General features: G+C 37.3%; 1 protein-coding gene across 1 annotated transcript in view; it reads left to right on the top strand.

The window, feature by feature from the left end:
• The window catches only part of map2k5 (mitogen-activated protein kinase kinase 5), a 60,075-nt gene extending 34,158 nt beyond the window's left edge, over positions 1 to 25,917 (top strand). The window contains exons 19-22 of the mRNA XM_042012478.1: positions 314 to 346; positions 7,008 to 7,069; positions 7,973 to 8,018; positions 22,881 to 25,917. Of these exons, the coding sequence (XP_041868412.1) occupies positions 314 to 346; positions 7,008 to 7,069; positions 7,973 to 8,018; positions 22,881 to 22,979 (240 nt within the window). The 3' untranslated portion in view covers positions 22,980 to 25,917. The remainder of the gene's footprint in view (positions 1 to 313; positions 347 to 7,007; positions 7,070 to 7,972; positions 8,019 to 22,880) is intronic.
• Positions 25,918 to 26,224: the final 307 nt, after the last annotated feature.

The raw sequence follows: 26,224 nt of genomic DNA, 5'->3' as shown, positions 1-26,224 counted from the left end.
AAGGGAGGAATGAAGCAAGAGGTCTCCTCCTCTGTATAAAGTCTGTCACTGTTGGTTGACTCTCTCATTTGAAAAAACACTCAGATTAGATTTATTGAAAGAAAATATTAGATCATGCTTAAATTGCTGATATTACATTAGGTGCCATTATGAAAAAAAACATTTAGAGGCTGAAGGCTGACTTTGCTTTAGCTCGCTGCATTTGATTAATCTAGGTACTTTTTTTCACACTATTGAATTCCACCAATTGCCAAGAAATTTCATGTAGGATAACATTTTTTCCCTCTCATCTCCCTCTGTCTCCCCTCTTCAGCCTCTCCAGTTACTGCAATGCATCGTTGATGAGGTGAGTCGCCGTCTTATGTGCTTTTGCATCTAAAGTCAGCCCTAATGGCCCGGAAAGCTTATATTTTGTTTCCTAATGAAGCAAACCACTCAGGCAGCTTTGCTCCCCATTCACTCAACCCTTCACCCTATGCAACTGCCTCAGGCAATACACATATGCACATGCACATTACTGCAGAGGTTGGACCTGTCATGAGTGACACCCACAAAAGACACACCTTATAAATGCTGTATTATACAGAGACAATTTTGAAGCAGCCAAAATTGTTTTTAAGCAGGATTATTCTCCTTACTGTACTTTTTTCCCAAGTAAAAATTAGTAAATCTACACACAAACCCAGAAAAAAGGAGACTAATAAATAAAGATGCATACTGAAAAATACCAGCACACTGAAAAAATTATATTTTACGTGAATTATTATTTTTAAATCTCTTGTGCGTCCTTTTTTAACAGTCCAAATTCATTATGAAGATAGTGTAGTGAGTTACGTCATATTCTAAAATATTATTGTGTTCCTGTTCTTTTTTTTCTAAGCATGTAGTTTATTAGATGAAACACTTAAACCAGGCTGAGTGAACCTACCTGAATACTTTTCTGTTTCTGGATTTACTGCCATGCTGTTGTGCACATGAATATCTAAGCTCACATTGCCTATATTTTCATAATAACAAGCAATCTACAACCCCCCACCCGCCCCCTGAAGTTCTTTGCTGACATTCACTAATAGCCACAAGGCCTACACAACAGCAACTCAATGCTCCCCATCACCAGCCATATCGCACATTAAATATACAGTGTCACTTGTCCTTAACTGCCTATAGATTGACCGTAATTAATAATTAAATGCTTTTGGTTGTAATGGATTGACCTGGGCTGAACTGTTCATTAGTCAGCTAGACGTAACCATCACTCAAACTATTTTTCTCGTGCCCTTTGCCATCTCCCCTCGAGGAAAGAGAACACTTGTGTTGTCCCTGGCGAGGCAGCAGCGCCTTACTGTCCCAGCTTATTCAGTGTTTTTGAGGAAGAGACAAGAGGATAAGCTCTTTCTGGAAAGATGAAGTCACTGGCAGAACGTAACGCTTGAGGACTTAACTGTTGGGAGGAAGTGCATAGGTAATTTGTAGAATACCCACAGAAATGTTTGGATTGAAGGGTTAGTTATAGTACAGCAACTTCTACAAGACCCTCTTTTTTTCAGTTTAGAAAAAAATATCAAAATGCAGTAGTCACACCGGACCTATATATTATAGGAGATTTCATAAATTACATTTGACTCATCAGCTGCTCGTTTTTGTAGATGTGATCCAAATGATTTTGCATACTTGGCTTCGGATCAATTGATATTTTGTATGACTTTTTCACCGAGGATCTAAAAGTTGTTTAGTGGCTGAGTGAGTAATATGCTATTCTGAGCGGATCATTAATGTTGTAGCTAGAGATGTCTGCCCTTTTTTTATTTGTTTTTCTTTAAGTCAAACATAAATACAACTGGATGTATTTGCTGTGTAAAATACAGAACCTTAACGGCAACGTTGACGTTTTTATCAGCTAACAGATTTGCTGGTATGTAAACAGGTTATGATTTTTACTCACATCTTTTCAGAGGGGTTGACAGTTCAAAGTGTACGCTCAACAAAACTATACATAAAATAGAAATCTTTCTTTTTTATTTAGTTAAAAACAAAATTTATTCATGGATGACATTATTTTGCTATTTTTATATTGATAAACCTGTGCTTTTGGATGATTTCAACTTACAAATTCCTTCAGTAGCATAACAACTCCTGTGTCAACAATTTAATCCTTACCTTTCCATTACCGTAGAGCAACCAGTGTGCCACACTGGAAAACAGGATCCAGATCCAGAAAACAGTGGAAGCAAAGCTGAAACCAAACCAGGCGTGAAGCCCTTCAAACAGCTCATTAATGGGGTTTTTGGTAAAAGTTTATAAGATACAATATTGTCTGATCCCTTTTAGATCTTTTTAGCCAGTAGACGTAGTTTATTGAAACTCACATTGAAGCTGCCAGTCTATGCAAAGATTATTATTAAAATAATATATAATAGGCAAGGCAGTTTATTTGTATAGCACAAGTACAGGACAATTTAAAGTGCTTTTCATAAAACATTAAAAGCATTACAGATATTAAGAAATAGTAAAAGTCAGAATAAATACAATAAAACAAAGTCATAAATTATATTAAAATGATTAAAAGCAAGATAACATAAAAGTTGCTGTGAAGAATTCATGCATGGGCGCATGAGAAAAGAAAATATCTACATTTAATGAAAGTTTAATCTCCACTGGCAGTTTGTTCCACTCTGAACATATCGCAGATATATTCTGGGCCTAAACCGTTCTGGGATTTGTAAGCGATCAGAAGGTTTTAAAATCTATTCTGTGACTGACTGGAAACCAGTGTAAAGATTTCAAAACTGGTGTGATGTGTTCAGATCTCTTAGTCCTGGTTAAACTCTATTTAATGTATATTATATAATATATAATTATTTTTAAAATGGTAAATCTTTACATAGCAAATAGCTGTTTGCTGCCACATTAACCTCTGAGTTATATTAAGAATGGTTCTTATTCGGGACTACGTGTGTGTTTAATTTAAGTTCATTTACCTTCCCTTCGTTTAGGTTGTGGGTTTGTATCGTGCATGCCTGAGAATGATGCTCACCCTGTTCAGCCAAGGTCTTAAATTAGAAATTCTCTGAAGTTGCTCCTACCATCTGTCTGCTGTCCTCTCTCATTAATGTACCTCTCTCCTCTATTTGTTGAAGAGCAAGAGGCTCCACTAATAAAGAACTCCCACTTTATTCTCAAGCCTGTAATTACTGATCTAATTTTACCTAATAATTGCTTCATGGCAATGACATGTATATTTACTCGTACCGTTGTACCCTCGTAGTGTGTGTGCTGTCTCATAGTGGAGCACACTGACAACCAGAGGAATAATTTAAACAGACTAGTCACTTTCATCAGCCTTCTTGTCTTTTGTGCGATTGCCACATCAAAGCTACAGCAGTGTTGCACTCAACTGGAAACATGAATATATGCATAGTGTGTGTTGGTGTTGGGTTCTGCAAAAAGGTGCGTAAAGGTGCTTGCAGACATGTGGGGAAAATGCTGGCAGATTGTCAGATCTAACCTACACGATGCATAAATTAATTGGGTAGTCAACACTTTGTAAATACTGTGGGTCTAATTGTTCATTATATGTGTGTGCGCACAATGTACTACACTAGTTTCAAATTATTTTGTTCACTCCCTCCGAACAGGGGGGTTATACTGAGGCCTGTAGTGTGCAGTGCTCAAGGGCATTTGTTTGTAGATGCAGGTTTGTGTATGTGCTATGATATATTGCTCATCCAAGCAGTGTCAGGACTCTGAAGTGCAGTGAGATTAGAAGGAACCCATTCCTTTGTTAATTTAAATGGGTTCATGCATCATGCTTTGCGGGAGCCTGCCGATCAGAGCATTAAGGAATGGCGAACACTGCCAAGGGGTGTTTTTACTGGCACAGCAGGGTTTCAGTTTTAAAGAAGTTTAATTCTGGGCCTTTGAATAAATACCTGCTTGTGGTCCCAGGCTTTATAATATTGGTCCATATATTTTAGTGTGATATTTTGCATACCACTTAAAGCCATTATTTGCTGATTTACTTTTTCTTTTTTGCTTTTTGTTTGGGGGGGTGTTCCTGTTGAATCTGCACTGCAAAAATGAGCTATCTTAATATGATAAAAAAAAAAAACATTTAAATTGAGGAGATTCAGACCATAATCAAGTGAAATTATCTGAAATTCTTCTGTGCAGTAAAGTAACTACACTTGGTGAGATTTCAAGAAATAAGAAACAACATCTAGATTTTAGACAACTGGGAAATATCTTAAAAGTAATGGAACACTCATTTAAAGTCTCTTATTCAGTGAAAAAACCCTGAAAACCAGCCTGTCAGTGCTTCTTTTCAGTATCATTTCTTTATGACTTTGAGAGCAAAGATCTGCTAGTCTAGTGAAGACCTAGAAAGAATTGTAACACCAAGTCTTTACTTTGAGTTACAATTAAAACAGCCTCATTTTTCTTAATTTTATAACTGCTATTAATAGCTGTTTTCTTATCTTTCTCCCCCCATATAACAGTGTTGTATGATTAAGAATTAAGCATTTTTAAACTGCTCGAAGGCTGTGTTCTTTGGTAAGAGTTTTACTGAACACTAAGTCTGATTTGTGACGCATATACAAAGATTTACATTCAATTATTAATATTCATAAAGCAAAGAGCAAAACCAAGGTAAGAACTGCACATTAAACCCATGGCTCTTTCACTCTTAATACATCTTTAATCTTTATGATCAGTAATATTGTAAAACAAATTCATTTTTCGTTTTTCTTTACACCATTATTCAGTAAGGTAGCGCATAGAAATCACGTTTAAGAAGAAATTTAATGCATGAATCGCTGCAATAAGAAATGTAACCTTGATCTCAGTGGCTTAGCTTGCCTTGCAACAGCTTTTGTTGCACCAGTTTCTGTAACTTGTTTCACCTTTACGTATTTAAATGATTAAATAATTGGTCAGTACTTATTTAACACCTTTTAGCCTGTTTTGAATTTACAAAGAGCCTCACAAAGTGCTTCTCATTCACCCATTTACAAACGTATGCAGTTCCACTTTTATGTGCAGTCTTTATAGATGGATTTCTTGCTAGCAAAGTCGTGGCATGCAGTGAAAAGGTTATCATTAACTTCCTTAAAAAATATTGTCATAATTTTTACATTTTAATTGACTTAATAAGGACTTGATAAATCATAACACTCTATTTCATAGTTCAGAGTTTAATAAGTATACTTGTGGAAAATACAAGCTGCCAGTATTTCTGCAGGATTTTTCCTGTTTTTGGGTTTTATGAGCTCAGTTATGTGTCTACATCTCCTATATGTCAAAATCATAAACATGGTAGTAGTGTTAATTTCACTGGGCTTAATATTTAAATATGTTATACATTATAACTTGCCACATTTAGCAGAACTGACACCTGATGTACAAGACGCCTCAAACTTCAGGATCTCAACATATTTGCTTCAACATTTGTTTATTGTTGCTATACAAAGTATAATCCATTATAACAATTTTAGTCATGTAAAGGTGGTGGTGCAAGCAGACAATTCAACAACTGAATCAGTTTTACTGCTCTTCACTAGCCTGGATCCACATTGTCTTCTGATCTTCCAGGGAGTGGTGATCTTCCTGGAATTTTAAACAAATTCCATCTGTTTGTGAATCAATTTGAAAAGTGAACTGCATTATCGTCTCTCTGTTTAAGACACAACCAAATTGAGCACTGTACTCTACCCCCTAGTTGCACAGAAATTTGTGTGCCTGCCGTCATTTTTAGTAGAGTCACACACCAGTAAACATATCGGTGGCAAAGTGAAACTTCTTGCCTAAAGATTCTTTGAGGGGTAGAGGGCCAGAGGATGAACTCTTCAACCACCGGGTCACAGCCCCACAAACCCCTTAGTTGGCAGAGCTGGTATTGGTATACTTATATTCTCAGAAATCCCCCATCAAAGTACTTACCAGGCTTTAGCTTAAAAAGGTTTTATTACATTTTCTTTTTTCTGTAGAGTGATACTTTAAGTAAACTTAGTCCAAACAACTACAAAGTCTGTTGTTGATATATGAAGTATAGAAAAGCACAGGAACATCATTAGCCTATGTTTGATTTCCAGCACAGTAGTAGTATTTACAAGCTAGTTTTTGGTGAGAGAACAACAGCTCTTAAGTAGGTTAGAGTTAGCCAGAGCTACGTTGTCCCTGAGAGAATGTTGTCCCTGAAGACTGTCATCATGATGGCTGTATTTATGAGATTTTGTTATTGCAAACTTTGATCTCAAGTCCCGCTCATTTTGACCCGTATTTTTAGGGCCCTGTGATTTTTGCAGTGCGTTAGACATTTACGGAATCATGGATTTAGGCAATAAAAATGGAATCGGTTGTAAAACGTGGAATACCATGGATTTGTTCATATGAGGCTGAATTTTCTGTTTTACCAACTGAACTAAGAGTTTTCCATGGTGTCTAAGACAAAATGAAAGCAGGACAAGATTCAAAGCGCTGCATGCTCCTGTCTCCTGCGTTTGTAGGACTCACGTCTCCTCCAGGAAGTCAAGAACAGCTAGAGACCAACAGAAGCACCAACGTTTTCCAAAAAGTTAACAAATGCTGCCATAAGTGTCTCTAGAGAAGATAAAAAAAAAAGTTGCCTCCATTTTTGGTGAAGCATTACAAACGAGAGCAGCCTCTAAACTAACCTAGTGTTTGAGCTGCAGCTGGAGAACTTCCTGAAGAAGATCCGTAGGGAGATATATCTGTGATGTCCCCGAAAGTATTCGTAGCATTGACTGCCTCAGATCTTTGTGTGTTGTGTTTTATTCTAAATTGGTAAAATGTGATGCCTGAAGAATTTAGTTTAAAACTGTGTTAAAGGGTTTCTGGCTAGGTTAACCTTGGTTTAAACTATTTATGTTTTAACAAATCCAAGCTGATGTTAACCATCTATTATCTTTCATGTGCGTCATTTTCAGTTTTGTCAAAATTCCTCAACCAGTTATCATCCAAAATAAAAATTATTTTATTTGCCGTCACAGGACCCTCCGGTGCTTCCTGTCGGACAGTTCAGTGAGAAGTTTGTTCACTTCATTACACAGTGGTGAGTAATGCACGTATTCATGTTTAAATGGTTTGTTTTCAGAAAGATAACTTATGACTGTGTTGCACCTCTCTGATTTTTAGTTTCTACTGCCTTCACATGTTTGGCACAGACAACCATCTTTGACTCTACCAAAACATTGCAAAGACCACAAGCTGCATTTGACAGATGAGCTAAATTATTGTACATGAATCAAGATACAATGGAACTAAAGTGCACGTGCAAGTGCATGTTAATGCGTTGTGGTTGTATTCGCTTTTCTTTTGCGATTGGTTTGTCTAATGCATCAGGACAAATGCACTGTTTACTTTCTGTTTGCCTTTGATTTATTAGCCACTTGTAACCTTTACAGTTAAGCAAACATGTACATATAAACCCAAACCCCATGGAAGCACTGCATGTATGTGTGTGCTCAGCTCTCACTAGAATGCCATGCCAGCTGTTGTTTATCCCCCCCTGGCTGCTGTATTTACTCAAACAGGGCACCTCTCTCTCAGGACAGACTGAGGCACAGGTGCTCTGCCCTGCTTTTGGTGCAGGGTTACTCTCCATTCTGACTTCTCTGGGATGGTCATGGCCCTTTCACTGAGAAACATTTACTAGTTTCACAACTAACTGCACACAGTCTCCCATGTAGGTGGTTCTAATGAAAATCAGGACCCACACATAAAACGTCTTAATCATCTTGACAAAATTAACTTCACTTTGAGGATATTCAGCCTTCTTTTTCAGTTTCTGTAAGGGTTTGTATCCAGTGTCCTCCCTTATTTTGATAAAGGCATTCACCTAAAGCAAGTTTGAACAAAAGCACCTCTTGTACACTTTGAAAGAGTTTGAGAAACGCTTGCATACACACTGCTTGTATCTCAATTTTTACATTTTTTTTTCTCTTTATTTTTTCAGTATGCGGCGGAACCCCAAGGAGAGACCTGCACCAAATAACCTCATGGTAAGTTAAACCAAGCCTCCCATTTCCATGGCTCACAAAATATATGTTTTGAATAAATGCGTACAGGTGATTTTCGTTTTCATTCATTTAAAAAAAGAACTCAATTAAACATAATTTTATTATCTCTGTATCTTTTGGAATATGGAGTTGTATTTCCTTCAGTGATTGAGGTGTTTTGGGTCAAGGATCCTCAAAGTTGGCATTGCTGTATGGAAACAACAGTAATGAACTTTTTGCTACCAATGAAAATGTCAGAGAGAGGTCGGCTAGAAACCTTGAGGTAGGATTGAGACCCTCTTAAAGAGTAATTCATTCGATTCACTGCTTTGGAACCAACCCAAATGAACCGCGCCTAGCTGCAGAAGAGTTCAATCATTCTGGTTTACAAAATTAAGTTTCATAACCTTGGGATTTTTTTTATTTTCTAACTGACAAAGGAAATCATGATAATAAATCTGAGTTAGTTCAGTGTTTGTGTGTGTGTGCTTGTGTGCCTTTTGTGCTTGCAACAAACAAAGCTGAGCTCTTTATTATTTCAGCATCCTTCCAATTGGTTCTTAAAATTCTGAAAGTTGACTTGTAAGGTTATGTCTATTTGTAAGCTAGATACAGTACTGCATTGTTTTGTCATTATTATTTTTCCCAGTTAAGCAGATGTAAATCATTTAATGTCTGAGAACTGATTGCAATAGATTTGGTTTTATTTTTTAAGCATTGAAGAATATTATTGTTACTCATTTAATCCACACAATGTAGTTTTGATAGTTTCAGCTCCTATCATCCCCTCTGAAAATCATGTTGTTCATCACTTTGAATAAAAGTGGCAAAAACCGAAAAGAAAATGTACGTATCTCTAAGCAAACTGGAAATAACTCGTATCATCCAACAATCCATCCACATTTTTCTTTCAACGCTCATCTTAAGGAGTCACATGGCAGCGTCACAAAGTAATTTTCTTTTCCCCAAGATTGCATTAATGATTCTGTCCTTGATGAAGTAAAGTTTAAACATTTTGAGTAGATTGTGAGGTTAAAGCAGCACTGAAAACAAAATAATGTTATAAGATGACTTTGATAACTTGGTAATACTGTTTGATTCAAAAGCTGAACTTTAGCGTTAACTTAAATTGATTGAAGATCTAATTTAAAAAAGTAAAACTGAAGTTTCGAACTTCTGATATGTTAAACGTGTATAACCATTTGATTAGGCCTTTAGTATCTGTTGTATCATCTTTACAGGATGTACAGTAAGGCTTGCTGGTGGAGATTATGGTAGTTAACTTCAAACATCAGCGAGTTGAATAACATTCAAATGCCAAAGTCAAAGACTCTGCTGTCGGACTCTGGTGAGATAGTGTTATAAATAAGAGCAGTGATTTCAAGTTTCAGCTCTCTCTGTTGTGTCTGACAGTTACACAAGCTGAGCCATGTGCCTCGCCCCAGTGTGGACCTAAGGATTTTCTCACATCTAGCATTAGCGCACAAGATCAGCTGTTTACACAGACTCGCTTTTAAGAGTTGCAACACACTCAGGATTCTGTGTTAGGACCAAGGACAGCGACATTTTGGTCCACAGAGAGATGAGTGCTGAAGGTTAGTGTTTTTGGGGACAGACAGCTGAAGGGTGTAAATGCAGAGCTGCTAACAGATTATATGTTCTCAATCTCACACTAGAAAAGAGGAGTAAAGGAAGACTGTGGTCGAACAGGGATTTCAGGCCACCATAAAAAGTAGGAGATCTGCTTGTTTTCAATTTAGATTAAAACATTCCTCTTAATTGGAACACAGCTTCCATTTAAAATACTTAAAGGAACAGGGGTTACACCACATATCTGTAGCCTAATTGATAGACCTCTCCAGTTGAATAGGCACGTTATCCCCAAAGTTATTAACCTACTTGATTCGGGGCATTCTGTAAACCAGTTTATCCAGTGCTGCTTATTGGTGTTAAATTCTTCTCATCCGAGGTTTTCTGCGTGGCATCCTCCTTAAACAGACACATGTCGATGCTTTCTTACAAGCTGATTAAGCTTTTAAATTAAACAGATTGTCTTTACCAGACTGGTGCTTTTAATTAAAGGGATAAAAATAAAACTCTAGAAACAAAGTCAGCTGCTGGTTTGGCGCACACAAACAACTTTTAAGATAGTGCCTGACCACTACTATTATTATCAGATTTGCATTATCACCTTATAAATGAGTCATCTTCTTAGTATCTATAAACATGCATGTGTTCTATTCTATTCTATTCTACAGTCATTTAGCAGACGCTTTTATCCAAAGCGACTTACATTTGAGAGTAAGAACAACACAAGCAAGAATTCAAACAAGATAGGACAGCATAATTAAGTGGTAGTCAGACTGCTTTGAGTCTAGTTGGACCCAGGTGCTGTCATGTAGTGCTAGAGGCAGTGCATATATATATATATATATATATTTTAAGTAGTTTTTTGTAAGTCATTTTGTTTAAATCATGATTTCATCACACAATATCATCTTGGGCATAAGTGCATACAGCTTATTTAGTACTTGGTTGAGCCAAAGAGCTGGACAAATCTTTCTAACTCATTCTGTTGAGTTGAAGAGTTAAGCTAAGTGTGGAAATGCTCCTTAAACAACTGAGTCTTTAGTTTGCTTTTGAAAAGTGAATAAGGACTCTGTGGTTCGGACGGAGTTTGGTTGATCGTTCCACCGTTGGGGGACAACAGAGGAGAAGAGTCTAGCTACTGATTTTGCGCCACGTTGTGTTGGGAGCACTAGGCATTTTTCACTGGCAGAGCGTATCTGTCGAGAGGGAGTGTAGCTCTGGATTAAGGAGTGAAGGTAGACAGGAGCCGTTTGGGTTATTGTTTTGTAAGCCAGAAGCAGAACTTTGAATTTGATGCACGCTGCAGCTGGAAGCCAGTGGAGAGCGATTAGCAACGGAGTGACATGAGCTCTTTTGGGCTGGTTGAAGACCAGACGTGCTGCTGCGTTCTGGATCATCTGCAGAGGTTTAACTGAGCATGTAGGCAGGCCAGCCAGTAAGGAGTTGCAGTAGGCAATGCGAGAAATGACCAGAGCCTGGACTAAGAGCTGTGTTGTGTGTTCAGTCAGGTAGGGTCTGATCCTCCTGATGTTGTAGAGAGCAAATCCGCAAGATCGAGCAATCGAGGCAAAACGGTCCTTAAAGGTCAGCTGGTTGTCTACCATGACACCAAGATTCCTGGTTGAAGATGTAGGCACAAGCGTGATAGAGTGAAGCTGCACGCTTACCTGTGGCGGTAAGGAAGGATTGGCTGGAAAGACAATAAGCTCGGTCTTGGGCAGATTTAGCTGAAGGTGGCGATCCTTCATCCATGCAGAGATATCAGCAAGGCAGCTGATATTCGCATTGAGACAGTGGTGTCGTCAGGTGGGAAAGAAAGGAAAAGCTGAGTGTCATCTGCATAGCAGTGGTAGGAGAAACCATGAGAGTGAATGACTGCACCGAGTGAGGAGGTGTACAGTGAAAAGAGAAGAGGGCCAAGCATGTGTGTACGAGCACTAGTAGTGCAGAAAGGTCAGGACTTCCCAACAAAGCCAGTATTGCCTGGATTTTCAATACTTTAGCTTTGTAGTTTTGGTGTCTGAAAGGGAAATGTATTCAACATACGATATGTTTTGTGATTAACAATGAGTCTTAAAAATATTTTCTTTATAAAAAAAAAATCAAAACAGATATTTTTACTTTGAAATCCCACCTTAAGCATATGTTAAAACAGCTTCTAATATAAAAAAGATCAATATAGGAAAAAAATATAGCTGTTTATTGCAAACCTGAAATAAAAGGTGGATAAAGGTTAATGTGCTCTGTGAAGGAGGGTTCAGCTAAGACATTAATAAAGAATGAATTGGGAACCCAAACCATGCCTGCAGTGACTGTGTAGTGTTACCTAACTTGTCATCAATCTTAAGTCTTTCACCCACAAACAGCCCATTTTTGACAAGTAATGAGACTTGCTTTTTACTTGGGATTAATTTCTTAAGATAAGATAAGATCCTTTATGAACCCACGGTGGGGAAATTGCAGCAGCTCAAACACGAAGTAAAATTACATTAAACAATAGACAAAAAAATGCAGACACAAAAAACTGTATGTACAATAAATAGTAAATAATAGTAACAGAAAAAGAAAGAAACCCTAGCCTAACCCCTAACCCTTTATATACACAGCCTCACCTAGTTCGATGTGCAGTAGTGAAGTGTTATTACACAGGTAAATATAGATATTTAGAAGATATGAATAAACCATATAAGTAAATGAGTGGAATGAAAAAAGACCATTAAGTGCATAGCTAGGACATCAGTAAACATCAGTACAATGATGAAACATCAGTCCTACTGAGATACGAAAAAGCATTTATTGGCCCTAGTAATTTATTATTTTTCTTTTTTATTGCAGAACAGCTGCTTGAGTAAAGTTGTGATATTCTGGCATCTGTTACTGTTTCTTTCTCCAGTATTGATTTTCTTCTGTTCTAGTTTACAGATGCTTTGGGTCAGGTCATAGTAGGTCTGATAGTGGCGTGTTCATCTCTGTTCTCGTCTTTTTTTCCCAGCTCTCTTCCATATTCTTATAATGTCCTACTTCTTTCATATTCATTGTCATCCCTGAGTTCTTTTTAAATTTTCACTGTTCTTTCTATTTTTGACTCCTTCTCTTTGTCTCTCCATCCTGCTTGTCTTTACTTTGCACATTTTTTTCATCCTGTAGGCCTTTCATTTCTTTCTCTACATGATGAACAGAGATATAAGGTCATGGATGCCTGCCTTTGTGGCACCAACCTGCTGATTGTCTTTCTCTCTTCTCGTCTTCATTGCCCCCATCCTCCCCACCGCTCATTCTACCTCTCCATTCCTCAAGCCTCCTGAGTACATTAAAACTCTTTACCTATTCTATCTGTATGTTAATGCACCTAGCTACTGCTCCCCCCTTGTCCCCCCTCACTGCTACAGAGAATCTGCCACCATTTGCTCTCACTTTATCCATGGAAAGTAATCCTGGAAATTGCACAATGATGTAGACACTGAACAAATAATGCTGCTTTGTGACAGTACACACCCAGCTAGTAGTTTTAATTCGCTCATCAGGTTTGAGCACGTGGCTTCTTGAATAACTGTTAGCAGCTTTTATTGACATTATTATTGTTACTATAAATTTATCCTTTTTAAATGTTCTTTAAAAGAGTACAGTGTGATTGCATTCCTGTAGCTTCATTATTTCTGTTGAAGCTACCTTTACTGGTTCTTTGCTAATGATCTTAATATTTCTATTTTCTTTAGTTCAGCTATACTATGCCCAGCAATGGCAAACAATGAAAGCAGCACTTCTTTATTAGGTTCATACTACACCAGTTCCAAAAAGGTTGATATTTTAACAGCATATGTAAATAAAAACAGGGTGCATTTGTTTTGAAAGTGAGACCTTTTACTATTGAATAATAGTTGTTCACCTTAGATTTTATAGTAACAACACATTTAAAAAATATATTGAGACCGGAGCAGCAAAAGACTGGAAAAGTCAGTGATAAATCAAAGAAACATCTGCAGGAGCATGATGCAACTAATCAGATTAATTAGCAGCAGATGACTGGGAATAAAAAAAGAGCACATTAAAGAGGCAGAGTCTCTCAGAAATAAGGATGGACAGAGGTTCAGCAACCTGTAAAAATTGCGTCAACAAATTGTTGAGCGATTTCAGACTAATGTTACTCAGTGTGAAAAGACCTTAAACCAACTGAAATCATAGAACACATTCCACAAAATACAACAGACTATTTGCAGCTTTTGACCAGCTCGAGTCCTAAATAAGACAAGAATGGGACAGCATACCTTTCCAAAAAGTCCAGCCTTGTTCTTTGTATCTATAATTAACAGTTTGGTCCAGTTAAGATATCTACTACTAAGATATCTACAGGCTGTAAATCTTTGACTTATAGTTGTATTGTGTACAAATAAAAAATACTGCAGGGCCATTTAATTGACTGTCATTTTCTTGAGTTTCAGTCAAAAAGAAAAATCTGAGTGTTAAGCAGAGTGTTTCGCCTATGAGAAAAAGGTTTGTCTTCTTTTGTAAAGAATTGCATGATGAGCCATTATCCCCTCCTTATCCTAATGCATCTTTTATTGTAGACACCTTATCCTGTCATCATAAGCTGATGACGTTGGCTAGTTGAGGATACTTTCCATTGGCCCTCTCCCAGGACCTGTGCTGCTGGTATTTGGTGATGACCTGTTCTGTCTGAGGTTTCTTGTTTTTAGTTCTGAGCAAGCTCTTTCTCCTTACCCCTCTAGTGTCTATACATCACCTAATGGCTTAGTTGTCAAGCTTTAAGGCAAGAAAATGTTTGTTTATTTATTTATAGAACTAACATTACAGTTTGTTTTTGGTGTTTAAGAATAAGGAAAGAAAACATCATTAAACCCTTAAGCTTTTTGTTTCTGGTTTGATGGACACTTCTTTTCTCCTACCCCCCCACCATGTCCCACTCCCTCATCGTCCCTCATTCCCCAGCCAGCAGCCTTCACACAGCCTTTTAGCACCCTTGTCAATGCAGCCCTCCTATTCTGCTTGTCTATTCAAAGGGGTACACACATACACATGCACACAGATTTCATAGTCCCTTTCAACCCCACAGACACCAGATGAGCCCCTCGGTTTTTTCACAAAAGAAAACCCCTCTTGTGTCTGACTCCCCAAATCTAGTTTTGATTTACACAATCACACATCCGCACACGCACACACTGATTAAAACCAGAATGGTAATCAAGTTTTGACCAATTACAGTGTAATTGGTCAAAAGCAGTGTATATATGTAACTGCCTATGCTTACCTTTTTTATTTATTTTTATTTAACCTTTATTTAACCAGGTAAAAAAATGTTTGAGAACCAGTTCTCATTTGCAAACATGACCTGGCCAAGAGGCCCCAGCAGACTTACCTAGTTAATATGTATTAAGATTATGTTTTTGTTTATTTTTGTTGTTGGTTTTGTTTTCTTTTGTGTGTGTGTGTGTGTTTTTTTTTTTTTTTTTTTGTTTTTTTTTTTTGTTTTTTTTTTGTTTTTTTTTAACACCAAAAGCGATTAACTTACCTCAATCACTTCTTTCTCTTTCAATCCCCAAAACACCAGGTCCACCATAGAAAATAAACAAACCTTTTCTTTCTTGGGCCAGAGCAAAGAACTTCTTGTATCAGGGGATGGGTTAGGGTTATGAAGACCAGCCAGCCCAACTAAAATGCTGTGATTTTCATGTTTCCAAATTCTAAGCCTGCACAACATAGAATCTGCTTAGTTTAAGAAAGAACCATAAAATCCAGAGCTTGACTCTTAAGATAAAATTGGTACACATTATTAACATACATACTACTTTTTCATATGTGTCAAGTTGCTTTTTAAAGTGTATATTTTCCCTGAGGATGATCTTTTATAATAAGAGGAAAAGGTGTCACTGACTCTTCTGCATAAATACAGACCAAATAACATTTAATCATCCATGCATTACTTGTTTTCATTTATTTATCTTTGGTAGTGGGTAGTGTCTTTCATGAGTTGTAGTTATCATGGTTCTTAAAACTTTGAAAGCTGTTTTCATCTCTGAGGAATACGCATGTCATTGCTGACATGGATACATGTGTGAAAAGGATTTTCACGTGCATGCCTACATATCGTTGCGCCTCTTTGAAGACTTGTGAAAAATCGCTGGTGTCTCCTCCTCCCTAAACTTTTCTGTCAGCACCTTCCCTGCCAAATGTTTTTGCATTTCACCCATGGGTCCTCATCTGTGTAAACCCATTTACACATACTAGGACTACAGTGTTGAGCAGCTCATGTCTTGCTAAAGTCAGAATTGCACATAAATCAAGATTGTGTTTAATTCATAAAGAACAAACCCCCAACAATTTATTCACTTGCTCTACAACAAACAACCTTGATTTTAGGTTTTTGTTGAGGTTTAGATGGTAATTATGTAGTATTTTTTCTCCTTTCTCCCACTTTTGCCTAGTTGAGACTTAGCACTGTTAATATTAGTTTGGTCAAACTGCAGTTATATCTCAGTCTGAACTTTTACTTGGACCACTGTTCCCTCCCCATTATACAAGGAAGGGATGGGGAATTGAGTTATTGTCCAGTTTACATCCAACTGCAATGCTGTAGACTGTTTGAGAAAACAATGTTGACATTCTGCTCTAACTTTCTCTATAGGAGATCGTGTAAATATACCTGACTTGCCTGCACAGACATTGTCTTTAAGGGAGTTTACATACAACAAAATTAGCAGAACTCCTGAAACTAACTAAACTTGTAGCTGATTTTTCTGAGCTGCCACTGCAGTTAATTAATCAGGATTTTATCGGAGCAGAACAATACTCATGTTATTAACATGTAATCACAGTTTGTTAAGCCTTCTGGCAGAAACAGAAAAATATGTGCATGGCAGTGACTTCATTGGGTTATGCTTAATTGGTTTTACAAAAAAATGGAGATTTGGATTTTTGTGTGGAGCACATATATTTGAATTAAGTTGAATGTGTATGCAAGAGTGATTAGAATCACCAACCACATCATCTGGGTGTTTTAGTTTAGTTTTGGAAACTTTAGTTCTCGTGATTTTAGTTGAACTATTGTGTTTAAATTCTTTTTAGTCAGACTAATTAGTCCTCTTTACCTTATGCTTACCGTTCAACATACACTAAATACCTATTTACCACCTGTTAGTGACCTATCTTAGTTTACGCTACCACTCGGCTCATCTTTCCTCTGTTTTATGAGGCTCAGGCTAAAAGTTTACAAGCTTTGAGACTGAATCCCAGCTACTTTTTGTTTCTGAAACTAAACTGTGAGAATAAAAGTGCTTTTAATGTCACTGCTCTTGATTTACTGAAGAGGAGTTTCTCCACATCCCCTGCCCACCAAAGCTGGTCAGAGTTTGCACCCACTCGCACACCAACCAAATGTCAGCCAGTTTCCAGTGGGAGCTAGTGATTAGCATGCAAATCTGTAAAGACCTAGTTATTCTATATACCTCTTCACCTTCTCTCAGTCTTTCACACACACACACACACACACACACAGTTTCCTCCAACCTTATTCTAATGAGGTGATGACCAGTCCCTTGTTATAATTGCCTCAAACTCCTTTTTAATTTCTTCTCAACGTATTAATCATACATAGAGTTATTTAAAATCGCATAAATTAATCTTGGATTAAACAGACCCTTCAAAGGCTTCAAACAATTAAAGTGTTAGGTAGAATTTCCCCTGGGTTTAGGCCGTTTCTGTTTGAGCAGAGCAGTTGTAGGTGATTATCCCAGTTTGGTATGGCAAGACGGTGATTAATGTAACTTTTAAATGAGTCCTTCTCCAATCTCACCTCTGTCCAACACAGAAAGTCAAGCAACTTCAGTGACCTATACTGAAGAATAGTTATTTACTCTATCCGTGTAACTCTTCACTTACAGGTTTCATGCTTAATTCAGTTCACAAGTTATTTAATTATTAGAGGATAATGGGTGTAAGAGAAAACAAAGCGGTTGTACATGATATTTTTCCATTATGTGGATTACTGTGTAAGGATAAACAAAGAAAACGTAAAATATTTGATATGAAAAATAGATATAATAGATATAAGATATAGATAATAGATATAAATAAAGGCATAATAAATAAGGCAGTGTAAGGTGTGAAAATATTTCTATTTCAAAACAGATGTTTCACTTCTCTTCATTGCAAAGAGTTTAGGTTGGATCGTTTTTGTTTGTTTGTGACGTAATTAGGAGAAGTCAGTTTTTCACCTGCAATGCTCTCATCATAGAGATGGGGAATTAAGCTTGAACTAGTCAGATTGGGAAGATAGAAAATCGAACTTTCACCTTCTCAAACATCTCAAATAACAAAAATTTCATAGCCATTTGAGTTGATGCAGGGATTTTTTAACTTCATCACCACAGTAAGCATTTGTTTATTTCGTCTCCATTTTCACAACCATGCTGTTTCATGGCATTGCATGCACAGTGGCTGCCCAGCATATCCTACCACTGATCAGCTGAATTGTTGGACAGCTTGCTGCTTGACATTACTTTTGCAAAGATCAAAAAATAATGTGAAGCATTTGGGCTTCACATTTCTCGACAGCTAGCAGCGTAACGAGACAACATGACTTTGTTTAGTTCAGAAAATAGTGACAGTGCAAACTGCATGATTCAAAAGGGATACTGTAAAATTAAATTCACCGTGTAGCGTTGTATCGAACTGTTTACCTTTTTTACTTTTTTAGGTTTTAGTTATTTTAGATTCCAAACATTTGCGCCATTGGTCCTACCTCAGCTTCCCATCAGAATTCCTTCCTGATTCTTCAAACTGGTCTACACTTATATGGTCCCTTTACACCTAGCACCTAGAGCTTTTAATGGCAACAGGATCTAACAAGGGGGTGTTTTTGCTCCCTGCACAGTCTGCTTCTTCTCTTGTACACTTTCTTTGGTTAATTTTTATGTCACACTTATTTTTTGTGATAAATGCAGTGTATGTTGTGTGATGGTATATGTGGAGAGAAATTAAGATGCTTGCTGTTTCAACTTGCCCGTTGTCCCTGCTGTAAACTACATTCGTTAGGAGGGACCAACATTGGTAGTTTAGCTTTCGTGAAGCACTTTTCTAGTCTTGTTGACCACGAAACACTGAAGTAAAATTCACATATACTAATTTGCATACATATTTATTATTACCATGCTTTTTCATGTGTATGTGGAGCACATTTCCCAGATTACAACATTAAAGATTCAAAATCTGGACACGTGAATTGAACCATTGACTGATCCACCATTCCGCACCACCGCCGCCATACAATGCAAACCCGCTGTCTGTGTGTGTAATATGACAAGCACCTTTATGCAGGTCAAACTGCAGCAGATGTCTGTGGCCTGTCGGTTAATTTCTGGAGCAGAGGTGATGTAGCTTGATTTTAAAACCATCACTGAGGACTTCCTACTTTATTTTTGTATGACTCCTACTCTACTGAGGCAAAGAAGAATGATTGATGAGATGGGTGTCCAGGACATAGGGGCACCCAGGAGCATCCACGCCACCCGTCTTATACTGACACACACACACACACATGCTCGCAGTGATATGAGAGTAATTAACCTCAGACTGTGTTAACCCCAGCTGCCCATTAGAAGGACAACAGGATTGATGGGGATCCCCTTCAGTCCTTAGCAATCCCTGCAGTTTGTGCACAATTAGAGCACACAGGAATGTGTCACCGTTTCCTTTAACGTGTTAAAACTGTCCAGATTCAATTATTCGCTTCCACGGATGAGGACAGAAAGAAAACGGGGAAAATAAGTTTGAAATAAAAATAAAATAATAGTGACATACACTAAACAGAAACTTTCCCACTGTTTGAATGAATGGGATTTAATTTTAAACTTATTTCAGTTTTGCGTGTTTTCCTGTGTTTCCAAAATAGTAAAGAAGGCTCTCAGGACCAGGCTCAAAGTGGATCAGTGCGTCCTACTTTGTTACTAATCTTACAGAGTCTGCACGAGTTTGTTTGTGGCTCGGGGGTTTTTAACGACCTCAGAAGAAACAGCTGAAATAAACATGGCTCACCTTGGAGTCACCTCTTCTTTCAAGTGGAATCAAATTAGTGATGTTGTTATTAGGAGATCTGGATTTAATCTTCAAAAGATTTGAGTGTTGGTTATTGACTGACCTTGCACCCCACAGTCCAATTCCTCCCACTAGAGAAAGGACACCTTCCATTTTCAGAATGAAGAAGGACCAAGAAAAGAAATCAAAATTTAGCCCAAATCTTTTTAAAATCTATTGTATAACAAAAATAATTATGTATAGAAAGTATGCACACGGCATCCAATCATTTCTATAAATCAGTCTGTTGCAGATATCTGTACTACAAGGCTGCAACACTGTCAGGATTGAATTTTAGCTTCCATAGAAGAAAAAGAAAAACTAGATACTGGGTCTGTCCCATCTGGTGTCAAGGACAAGGAGAGTTTCCACACAAGATTAAAAAAAGTTGTAGAATTATCCCGGTCATTTCCAGCTTTCAGTATGTCAGCAGCCCATTTTATGTCCGAGGTGTAGTTAACCTTGTAATCTACATTGTCATAAAGTCCTTCGTGTTAGGAAGCAGTGATTTGGACAATATTGTTTGTATTTACTCCAAACAACAAATTTGTATTAGTATGGAAAACCCTTTACAGCCCTGCAAATCACAGTAAATAATTGTAAATGTCTTACACAAAGGTTCAAGTTTACAAAAAATAAGTCTGATTTTTCTGGCCAGTATCTTCAGGTTTTAGATAATAAGACTATAGACGTCATTATGTTCTCATTTTATGAAGTTTACATAGCATTTATACACAACAGTATTGTAGAAAGTGTAAATATTTTTCATATGGTGACTGAAGTCTTTATTAACTCTGCACAGTATAGAAAAAAGGGACATCAAAATATATTTTTCTGTGATATTTGCAGAATTTAGAAATGGAGGAATTTCATGAGCTGGCATGAATGACTTATCACTCTGGAATGATTGGGATGATTTTCTTCAGCAGTACACTTGCACTGAAAATTAAAAATATAATAAAAAAACTGGCTTCAACCCACAAAACACTAGAAAGGAAGCCCCTCTTTGCCTCCGGCCTAGAGCCTGTTAATACTACTCCTTTATCCAAATGTAAATCTGTTTACTTTCTTATTGCTGCTCTGTGAGCAGTGTTGGTGGAAGCAATGCACAGAATATCACTGAACGAAGATGGCTTACACCAGAACCATAGACCTGTCTTATTGTCCAGCCAATCAAGGAGGGAGACGGCTGCAGACATGGGGCCATACTGGGTAAAAATCACTTGACTGGAGTGATGCAGAGAGACAGTACAACCACCCATATCCTGTCTTTAGGTGAGGGAGGTGGAAACTCTTCTCAGTCTGGGAGAAATTAATTTGCTTTAATGGGAGGCTTTGTTGTCGTTCATTTACACAGACCTTTTCTGTCTGTTTTTTCCCTCTGCAGCCAGATTTTTCTCCTATTCCTCACATGTTTTACGGAGCACAGAATTGCATGTTTACATATGATTACGCTTTTGTGCATCTGGGAACTCTTATATGTTGGTTCATTATGCTTTTTTCTTTATCATCACTTAGAAAAGCAGTTTAATCGCAATGTGTTGAAATGAACTTACCCTTCTTGATATTTTTGTCCTGAAGTGTTGATCTTGCATAATAAATGTACATCAAATTGTGAATGCTAAAACAATATATAGCCCAGCCGATGTCTCATTTTTTACATAATTTAGCACAAATTCCAACCTTCCAGTAGTATTGGAGACAAATAAAGAGACCCCCTAATTCAGCCCGCTTCATCCTCTGGATATTATAAATGTTTTTGCAAAGTATCACATGAACCTGGGATGCACAGATATTTTAGTTTGAACCAGAGAGGTGGTCTGACTGGTCAGAGTCCTCCCAATCAGCAGTGAAGTGTTTTTACATTATTCCTAACATATATTTAACATTTCCTCTTAGATGTTTCTTTGTTTATTGGTTCACTTACACACCACCACCAATATACCTCAGCGTTGATATGAACCTTCATGTCATAGTGGACAATTTATTCCTAGAGTTTTAATTGTCATAGAATAACCAAGTAAAAGTGTTTGGTCCAAATCTAAGCGAGGAACATCGATCTCTACAAATCTACAGACTGTGTACAACAGACGGCCTGATGTTGGACAGATACTGCTGAAATCAGTGTTGACAACTTCATTTAAACAGCCTCGCCAGAGTGCTGTTTACCTAATTGGACACCGAGACGCCTCAAATCAAATTTCTGCTTGGCCTGAGTTGATTTGTCTCGTTTACAATGTCCTCCCCACTCACCTCATGACCCCTGTAATCCCCGTGACCCCCTGGTTGTGGTCGGGAAGGTCGTTCAGACGAGGCTGGTGACTGAGACAGCTATCGGAGCTATCGAATGTGACATCTCTGTTTCAGTCAAGTGAACGCTTTCAGCATCTAACAGAGTTTAAGAGCCGCTAATCACACGAGGAAAATAAATATTTAGATTTATTGGCTCAAATTAACTTTTTTTTTCTTTCTGTTTATCAGCTGAATGGCTCTGTAAATGTTCAGAATGACAAGAAGCTTTTATTCCGAAGCTCATCTTACATCTTTTTATAACTCATGTAGATCATCAGACTGTAGATCGTCCTTTCTAGATGTCATCTCAAATCTTTTAAACATTAATATTTAACAGGGTTTAATGATGCTCCAGTTTATTTGTATTTTATCACCATTTTGTGACTTTTGATTTAGAAATAATAGTTCTTATCTGTACACTTCACATAAGGTACAATTATTTTTTGTGGCTCCAATCTGTCTGATAGCACAAGTAATATTATAAAAGGGAACAAAACACATTGATAGCTGTTTGAATTTTCTCTGTTTTTATGTATAAGCTCATTACTTGTAATTTTACTGCCATTTATGTTTCTTTTTATTACATAACAGCTATTGTGATGGTTGTAAAAGGAGCAAGACTAATTGGAATTGATATGTATTGAAATATGAGGAAAACTGAAACCTCAAAAGACTTTAAAAAGAAATTAAAGGCCATTTTTTTATTCATTAAACACATTTATAGTTCAGAAAAAAATATTTCACTGAGAAACTTTTTTAGTTTTGCTTTTTATTTAACTCTTTAGTGTTTTTATTAATCAAACAAAACATTTAAAAAGTCACATTTTGTTGTTACAGGCACATTTATTTGTTTTTTTTAACAGATGTCTTTGACCACTTGTGTTTTCGTATTTGCAGGATCATTCCTTCATCATCCAGTTCAACGATGGAAATGCAGAGGTGGTGTCCATGTGGGTTTGTCGTAGTCTGGAGGACAGACGAGCCCAGCAGACTTAGTCATGTCCTCCTGCCTTTCAACCCCAATGGACCCGGACAATTGACTCCAGACTTTGAACACTCATCAAAGACTTCAGAGTCAAATACATCCATACGAAGTCTACAGGTGACTTCATGTACATGGACATAAATCACTAGTTGTTACATATTTTATGTGAGTATTTCTTTATTAAATAATTGTGTGCCGCGGCGTGAAGGCGCCTACACCTCCTGAGAGTATTAATCTCCCAGTTCTAACAGTGCACAGACCAGACTGAGTTTGTTGTTTTTTAGCATGCATCTCCTGCTTCAGATGCCTCCAACAAGTTTTTCTGGATAGTCCTGAAATACTGTGAGCCTCACAGTCTGAAGGGAGATAAATTATCCAATGAGCATCAGAGACAACAGCAAAGCTTAAAGAAGACTGTAAAACCGAGTCCGGGTCGTGCTCTGCTTCTGTGATGGAATCAAATGACCATCTTGTGCTTTACAGATGACAGCAGTGTAGTGAATGTCAAGGTTTTTTCCTGTGAGTAACTGCCCTTCTCCTGTGCCTGTTTTTTCCAGTGGTGCAAGTTATTACCTCCGAAAGTTTAATTTGTCACTGTACAAGAAAGATGTCCCCCAAAAATCTTTTTATTTTCTGCATCTGGGCCAGAACAGAAAGAATGTGTCCAGTCATTAGGGAGAATTGAGATTGAGGGCCCGTTCATGCTTTTTCATCACCTGCCCAAGTTTTTTCTTCTTTTTCTGCCATCATCCTTTTAAATATGAAATGCATTGAAGTTTCAGGCTGCCTTGATAAATTGAGCCAGGTGTGCCAAGTTAAAGTCTCAGCCTGCATATGCAGGCGTGAAAGCTATTAATTGGCCTTGAGAGCCAGAAGCAAACCCCAGTGAAAAGAATAAAATAACACATTCTCTTCATTCTTAAGCTCAATGAGCTAAAAAGGATGTTTCACACTTGATGGAAACCAAGCTTTATTTCTCTTTAAACCTGTTTATAACTTGGTTGCACATCTTTTGACATGCCTAATGTTAAAAACCACTGAATGGACGGTTGATGTCTGACTGGAGATGTCTGTGAATCGTCCTCTTACATGAAGCAGCTGTTTCTGTTTTTAGAAACTAAAGAAAGAGGAAAAAACTAAACAGATTAGAGCTAAACCCTACATTATGAAAACATCTCTTGATGTTTTCTTGTGTTTTTTTTGTTTTTTTTATCACTTTGTTACCAAAAAGTCTCCACACTAGAAAGAGAAGTCATGCACTGTATATAAGTGGGGGAATTTTATTGGAATAGCTAAAGAAATCAGTGATGTATTATAAAGGCAAAACATTAGTGCAGGCATCGCCAAAGAGGAGCCAAATGATGAATTACACAGACTTCTCATTAATGTTAAAGGGCAAAGCAAAATTCCTTGGAAGAAGTCTTTGTGTGCAGCACACAAGTGCAGTTTAATGCCCTTTTTCCTTCGTAAATTCACAGTGTAGCAGCATGATGTATACAGAGTGAATCACACAGAAAAAGCAGCAGTTATTCATTCAGTTACATACTTTTGTATTATTTGTAATTATGAAAACACACAGTTTAAATATCAGCATTTAACTAAGTCCTCCAAACGTAATATGTCTCATCTGTAGAGGAATCAAACGTGAGCCCCATTATATCATTAGTAATTCAGGGAAATGAAAAGACTACAGCAATTTCTTTCTCTTTTTCTTCTTTCTTTCTTTTTTCTTTCTTCTTCTGTTTTGCTTCTTATTTCCAGACTTGATAGATCACTCAGCAGCTGTGTTAAAATAAGATGTGTTTTAGATCCAACTACATGTTAATGAGTCTGCACTGCATACACACACACAGACATAGTGTGTGAACAATAAGATTTGAGCAGTGGTGTTAAATTATCCAGATCTCCTTAACTTGTGGCGTTGAAGGATGTAGTTCCACATTTGGTGTGTTAAAAATGAGCTGAAAGTGGTCGAGCAGCTCCAGAAACATCCAGAACCAATGAAGATGTCATCATGTTCTGGAGAAGACCAGCCAGTGGTTTAATTCATCTGCACTCTGAATGTTCTTTGTAATTAAGAGGAGTCTGTTTTTGTAATTTTATGCATAATAAATATTGGCCTATAAACATTAATTGAATGAAATAAATAGATGGTATCAGAATTTGTAAAACTGAGTTTGGAGAATCTTGATCTACACATGAAATTCATCTGCTTCCGATGTTGAAAGGAGAGCGTTTATAACTCCTCCAACTGGCTCAGAATTTAAAGACTGATTGGAGGAGATGTGATCCCTTTCTATAAACTGTTTTAGTAAATCACATTTTATGGTAAGATAATCGCTGCTTGTTGCGTTACAGCAGAGGGGGAGTATGGAAAATTCTCCCCCACATTAACCTGTTTGGAGAATCCACTATTTGCCTCAGAAAGCTGCAAATGAAACCCAACCTGTTACTTTTCTGTCCATGATGTCATTTACTTTCATCACTCTGGCCTGATGGGGAAAAAAATTAAATCCTATATTGTGGATTTTTTCAGTATTCATAAATAGAATATCTTCTCAGCATTTCACTATGTTCTAACACATCTTTTAACATCCAGGTTCCTTACAGACTTGGTAAAGTAAACAACTAGTGTTAAATTTAGAATCTGGTGTTAAAATATTGACTCAACAAGTCCTGAAACTTCTCTATTATTTGTACGATTTTGTTTTATTTTTTGTTTTACGCCTGTTCTAAAAGTGATCTTTTTACTTCTCTGTCAGCTTACAAGAGGACATCACGTCCGTGTCGTCTTCCCTGTTATATAAGTTTTTGTCATGTTAAAAACACAAAGTTTTCAACAGTGAGGAGAAATATTGGTTCTCTGATATTACTGACTGTCCGCCTTCTCTGTAAGTTTCTGTATTGGCACATATTTCAACCATATTAAATAAAATTTATTTAAGCGAAGCTTTTGTTGGTTCTAAATTGGTCCAAAGTCTTTTTTTAAAGCGACCTCAGTCTGAATGGTCATGTTGGGTTACATTAGACTTTTACATCATTGAAGTGAGACAGACATCACAATTCTGCTCCAGAGGAGGTGGTGCAAGATGAAATGTTAACAATAGACACGACAATATTATATCATGATTTTATCATCTCCAGTTGCACAGTAACTTTAAAATTGCTACACAAGCGCTAACATGCATCATCCGTGTTTACCTCTGTAAACAGTGTGCTGCAGTGCGAACGTTGCCTTCATACTGCAGGTCTTAAT

Source organism: Melanotaenia boesemani, chromosome 1, assembly GCF_017639745.1.
Source record: "Melanotaenia boesemani isolate fMelBoe1 chromosome 1, fMelBoe1.pri, whole genome shotgun sequence".
Taxonomy (NCBI): domain Eukaryota; kingdom Metazoa; phylum Chordata; class Actinopteri; order Atheriniformes; family Melanotaeniidae; genus Melanotaenia; species Melanotaenia boesemani.
This window is presented reverse-complemented; position numbering and strand designations above follow the sequence as displayed.